We start from the raw sequence: 6,612 nt of genomic DNA, 5'->3' as shown, positions 1-6,612 counted from the left end.
TATTACTGTATTTATTTTGAGGTGCTCTGTGTTTCTTTCAATTAATTTTAAATATAACAAGGAATTTAGTAAGATAACTTAGTTATCATTAAGCTAGTGTTAGGAACATAAACTGTGACTAAGGTTTGGTGGAATGTTTTAATTCAGAACTTTTCAAAACAAGACATTTGTACTACAGAGCCAGAGGTGGTTTCAGCCAGGTTGGTATTAAAAGGGTTAAGAATTGTTTCTCTATTATATATTTTAACCCTTTTGTTCTGTGTTTCTTTGCTCTGTGTTTCTTTCAATTAATTTTAAATATAACAAAGAATTTAGTAAAATAACTTAGTTATCATTAAACTCGTGTTAGGAACATAAATTGTGACTAAGGTTTGGTGGAAGATTTTAATTCAGAACTTTTGAAAACAAGACATTTGTACTACAGAGCCAGAGTTGGTTTCAGCCAGATTGGTATCAAAAGGGTTAAGGACATTTCATTTGAAAACATCATACTGTACTTAAAAAGAGCATGAGTGTGTGTACAGTTTCAAAAGTAAAACCATCACCTGAATCTAAGTATTATATCTGCTTCCCTATACTGAAGAGAATGATTGCTCTGTAAAATGTTCACACTGTTTTGAGTTAATTATTTAATAATGCATTATCTCACAGCTTTGAGGTTTTGATTAAGTAACTGTTTATTTTTAGAATGACATTGCAGGGTAGGTGTGAGTGGCTGGATCTGGCCAGTTTGAATATAAAACAGGTAGAATATTTGGGCCAGGATATGGCTGGTTTAAATGCTAAAGAATTAAGATTCCTTTACAAAACTAACATCTTTGGTTTTCAAGAATGTGTATGCAATAACAATTTGATCTCCAGTTATCGTATATATCTGTGGCAAAGAACCAAATTTATCTGTCAATAATTCAATGACTTATATCTAAAGTGATTAGGTTACATCATCATCTTCATCATCACTATCATCATTGTCGTTGTCATCATTTAATGTCCGTTTTTCCATGCTGGCATGAGTTGGAAAGCTTGACAGCAACCCCAGAGGTCACACCAGGTTTCATAGTCTGTGTTTTGCATGGTTTCTTTTTTTTATGGTTGGGCATGCTTCTTAATGTCAGTCATTTTACAGAGTGGACTGGGTACTTTTTACATGGTACCAGCACCAGTGCTTTTTATGTGGCACCAGTACAATGCTTTTTTACATGGCACCGTGATTTTAGAATATCGATTCTATTGTGTTGGACAAATTTTCTTCCAATCAAAGGACTGTCTTACTTTACTATGGCTGACAAAGGAATTTTTCCAACAGTCATGCACTTATAGTTCAGTATGTAAATATACTCTTTTCTCTTTTACTCTCTTTTACTTGTTTCAGTCATTTGACTGTGGCCATGCTGGAGCACCGCCTTTAGTCGAGCAAATCGACCCCAGGACTTATTCTTTGTAAGCCTAGTACTTATTCTATCAGTCTCTTTTGCCGAACCGCTAAGTTACGGGAACGTAAACACACCAGCATCGGTTGTCAAGCGATGTTGGGGAGACAAACACAGACACACAAACATACACACACACACATATATATATATAAATATATATGACAGGCTTCTTTCAGTTTCCATCTATCAAATCCACTCACAAGGCTTTCGTTGGCCCAAGGCTATAGTAGAAGACACTTGCCCAAGGTGCCATGCAGTGGGACTGAACCCAGAACCATGTGGTTGGTAAGCAAGCTACTTACCACACAGCCACTCCTACGCCTATCTAGGGCTTCTTACAAAAACTTTATCGGAATCTCAACCGGCACAGATGATTTTTTTTATAATGATCAAACATTTGTGCATATCTCTCTTCTCTCTTTCTCTCTCTCTCTCAGATCAACATTCCTTGCACAGTAAAGAGTAAAAAAAAAATGATAGCTTCATGCTTTATAACTGACCATAATTTTCATTGTATTTTCAGTTCAGCCTTCAGAAGCCCAAACAAGATATAAGTTTTTTCCAAAAACAAATACAACATCAGCACCAGTACTTAGTAAGTATAATAATTTATTTGTTCTCTTTCATTTGGAATTGATTTAAACCTTTAGCATTCAGATCACTATACTAAAAGTAATGCTTATTTATTCACATTGTTTTGAATTAATCATGCCTTATCTTGCAGCCTTGAGATTTTGATTATGCAATTGCTTATTTTTAGACTAACATTGTAGGTGGGTGTGAGAAGTTGGATCTGGCCTGTTTTTACATAAAACAGCTAGAATATTTTGACCAGATATGTCCAGTTTAAAAGCTAAAAGGTTTAAAAGCCAGTTTAAAATGGCCAGTTTAAATGGCCAGTTTAAAAGCTAAAATGCTATGTTAGTCAGTGAAAAAATATTTGTCTGCAAATATAGAATGGAAAGATTTAACTGCTTGACAACAACAGCCTATATTGATATGCCTTTTTATATACATGCATATTGGGCAATTTATCCAATATTTCTGCTATTCTCATGGCGTCTCTGCAATCAAAAATAAATTATCATCTTATTTGTATCATATGATACATATTTCAGCACTTACAAAAAAAAAAAAGTTTGTTTATATTTATATGCACATAGTTGTACGTTTAGTTTTGTAGCATCTAAATAATGCAAATTAATTTGTCGGCAGACAGTTTAGCTTAATGGTAAAGCACTCGTCTGGAACCTCCAAGGGATATGGGTTCGAGTCTCAGGACTGCTTGTTGACAATTTTTTCCCCTTTGTAAGGGTAATTTACTGCTCTAACAGCATCTCTGCATTCGAAAATAAATTATTATCTTATTTGTATCTTACAATACACATTTCACTGCTTATAAAAAACAAATATTAGTTTTAGAAATAATACATTTCTAAATCTCTCAGAGAGATTTATGCAGTAGTGATACAATGAAGTACTTGTATGCTGTCAACTTAATGTGACAGTCCCCTGAAGGGAATAATACTACTGTTGGTTAGACCTAGGAAGCTGCACCGCTTATGTAAACATAAGGACACAAGAAATGTGTCAAGACCGACAGGAAGCGGTGCAGCTTCCTAGGTCTAGCCAACAGTAGTATTATTCCCTTCAGGGGACTGTCACATTAAGTTGACAGCATACAACTACTTCAAATATTAGTTTGTCTATATTTTTATGCACCTAATCATACATACACATGTATGTGTGTATGTATGTATGTATGTATGTATGTGTGTATGTGTGTGCATATACACACATCACTTACAGATGAAATTCTAACTAGTAAGGTAAGATATATAAAGATACATAAAACCAATTCCTGTTAAATAGAATATTAATAGTTTAGTCAAATAATAGAAATAATTCTTAACATTTTTATTCATCAGCTGATTCTGCAGTAGACTGTACGTTTGAAAAAGATTATTGCAAATGGACTCATAATAAATCTGATGTTTTCCTATGGAGACGAAAACAAGGCCCAACTGATTCATCGGGTACAGGACCACAAACTGACCACACTTATGGAAACTGTAAGTTTTTTAGTTAATATAATGATTCATACATCCATGGATATTCTGAGTTTATCTTTGACACAATTCAAAAACGAAGTGTTTTCTGTAAATTTTACCATTTTACAATTTGGTAGTTTTTATGGAAGTTGATATCTCATGAAATTTTTTTTTTTTCATTTTATTATAGTAACTGTGTATGCATGCTTCTCACTTCTTATATCAACAAGGGAGGCGCAATGGCCCAGTGGTTAGGGCAGCGGACTCACGGTCATAGGATCGCGGTTTCGATTCCCAGACCGGGCGTTGTGAGTGTTTATTGAGCGGAAACACCTAAAGCTCCACGAGGCTCTGGCAGGGGAAGGTGGCGAACCCTGCTGTACTCTTCCACCACAACTTTCTCTCACTCTTACTTCCTGTTTCTGTTGTGCCTGTAATTCAAAGGGTCAGCCTTGTCACACTGTGTCATGCTGAATATCCCCGAGAACTACATTAATGGTACACGTGTCTGTGGAGTGCTCAGCCACTTGCACGTTAATTTCACGAGCAGGCTGTTCCGTTGATCAGATCAACTGGAACCCTCGACGTCATAAGCGACGGAGTGCCAGCAACAACAATATCAACAAGAATTTCATCAAATTATGGATTGGCATGATGGCAAAATCATTAACACACTGGGCAAAATGCTTAGCAGTATTTCTTCTTTCCTTACATTCTGAGTCCAAATTCCACCAAGGTCAACTTTACCTTCCATCCTTTTGGGGTAAATAAAATAAGTACCAGTTGTGCACTGGGGTTGATGTATAAAAACTGCATCCCTCTACCAAGCCAGTGTGGTAGAGCAGGCTCACCAAACCAGTATGATCTGAGGTTCAAATTCACACCCTCCACATCAAATTTTGGTTGGTGGAGAGAACATACCGAGACCTTCGTCCAGCAGTGAACTGGACATGGACAATACAATCCAATCCAATAATTCTCCTAACAAAATTCAATGAACCAATCCATGGTTCACTGACTTCAGATTGATAAATATATAAAGTTATTCACTAGTAACTTGAGAGGTGCATTTATTTAATTAGCACATCATCATCATCATCGTTTAACGTCTGCTTTCCATGCTAGCATGGGTTGGATGATTTGACTGAGGACTGGCGAACCAGATGGCTGCACCAGGCTCCAATATGATCAGGCAGAGTTTCTACAGCTGGATGCCCTTCCTAACGCCAACCACTCCGAAAGTGTAGTGGGTGCTTTTATGTGCCACCGGCATGAGGGCCAGTCAGGCAGTACTGGCAATGGCCATGCCCAAGTGGTGGAAGTATTTTCTATATAAGGTATGATCTGAAAGATCTGGAGAAAATCATAACAGAATTACTCTGTCAGGCATGTAGATTCCACTGAGAGTTATTTTTCTCAATTCTTCATTATTTTCCACATTATGTTCCACAGGCATGGCTATATGGTAAGATGCTTGCTTCCCAACCTCATGGTTCCAGGTTCATTCCCACTGAGTGGCACCTTGTGAATAAATTTGGTAGACAGAAACTGAAAGAAATCCATTGTGTGTGTGTGTGTGTGTGTGTGTGTGTGTTTGTGTGTGCGTGCGTGTGTGTGCATCTTTATGTCTGTGTTTGTCTCCCAACCACCACTTGACAATCGGTGTTGGTGTGTTTACATCCCCATAACTTAGCAGTTCAACCATACTACCAATGGAATAAGTCCTAGGTATAAAAAAAAAACAAAAAAAGTACTGGGATTGATTCGTTCGACTAAAATTCTTCAAGGTGCTGCCCCAGCATGGTCGCAGTCTAATAACTGAAACAAATAGAAGATGGAAAATGAATTGAAACGAAGGCTCTGTATTTGAACACAGAAATCATCTAACGAATATTTTAAAGTTCCATAAAGGACATTTAGATATTTCTTTAGCGAAAACATTTGAATAGAAATAACAATAGTATCAAACTCCCTACTTCACCAAAAACCAGTCACATAAGATTGGCCATTGAAAAGGTGATTACACTGGCAGTGCCCCAGCATGGCCACAGCCTTAGAGCTGAAGCATATAAAAAGAATAAGAGAATAAATGAAATATAATTAATTGGCATATTATTATCTTGCAGCTACTGGTTATTATATTTATATTGAGGCATCTTCTCCAAGACGTCAAAATGACACAGCAAGTTTGATATCATCCACAATTTCACCGACTTCAAATGGTTGTTTCCGCTTCTGGTATCACATGTATGGCTCTGATGTAGATACGCTAACCGTGTACAATGCTAGTGGCAAGACCCGCTCTCCACTGTGGAGAAAACAAGGAACTGTTGATGAATTTTGGCACCAAGCAATAATTGAAATTAATTTTGAGAAAAGCACTCAGGTATATATTAATAATAGAATTTCTATATATTCTGGTAGTGGTGGTGGAGGTAATGATGAGGGTGATGGCGGTGGTGTCTGCAGCAGTGGCAGCAGTGGTGGTGGAAGCAGTGGTGGTGGCGGCGGTGGTGAGGGTGGTAACAGTGGTGACTGCAGGCTCAAAACATCAAAGAATCTTCCATTTTTCCTGACATCAAACTAATACACCTTCCTTGCTGTTCCCTCACCTATGTATATATATATATATATATATATATACATATATACATATATGGGTACAGGATGATGTCTCCACTGTCCTGTTTTTGTTCCTAAGTTTGACCTTTCCATAAATCCCAAATTTTATTTTGGTATTTTTGGGAGCAACTGTCTTCAAAGACTCATATTGTCGTTGATTGCTTGAAATGGGAAGTAGATAGACAGCCAACAACTGATGAAGGGTCATTCTTTGTATTACTTGTCCTTCTTTTTCTCTTGTTATTTGTGTATTGAACTCATTTGTTTTCATATTTCATGTTGTTTACTGTTGGTGACGTTCTGTATCCATATATGCATATATATATTATTTAAAAGAGTTCCAACTCTGTCTGTTGTTTATGTTTTATTTATATTCTTATAAAATTAATGTGGGATATAGAATATGGAATATATAATATAAATAGTCTATACACGATCATACAAAACCCTTTTTTGATATTTTTTATTTTTATTTTTATTTTAATTCACACATATATATGCATATA

General features: G+C 36.4%; 1 protein-coding gene across 1 annotated transcript in view; it reads left to right on the top strand.

Annotated features, from left to right (window-relative positions):
• The window catches only part of LOC106882389 (MAM and LDL-receptor class A domain-containing protein 1), a 221,633-nt gene that overhangs the window by 147,313 nt on the left and 67,708 nt on the right, over positions 1-6,612 (top strand). The window contains exons 89-91 of the mRNA XM_014933051.2: positions 1,957-2,028; positions 3,362-3,505; positions 5,611-5,870. Of these exons, the coding sequence (XP_014788537.2) occupies positions 1,957-2,028; positions 3,362-3,505; positions 5,611-5,870 (476 nt within the window). The remainder of the gene's footprint in view (positions 1-1,956; positions 2,029-3,361; positions 3,506-5,610; positions 5,871-6,612) is intronic.

Source organism: Octopus bimaculoides, chromosome 7 (genome assembly GCF_001194135.2).
Source record: "Octopus bimaculoides isolate UCB-OBI-ISO-001 chromosome 7, ASM119413v2, whole genome shotgun sequence".
NCBI lineage: Eukaryota > Metazoa > Mollusca > Cephalopoda > Octopoda > Octopodidae > Octopus > Octopus bimaculoides.
This window is presented reverse-complemented; position numbering and strand designations above follow the sequence as displayed.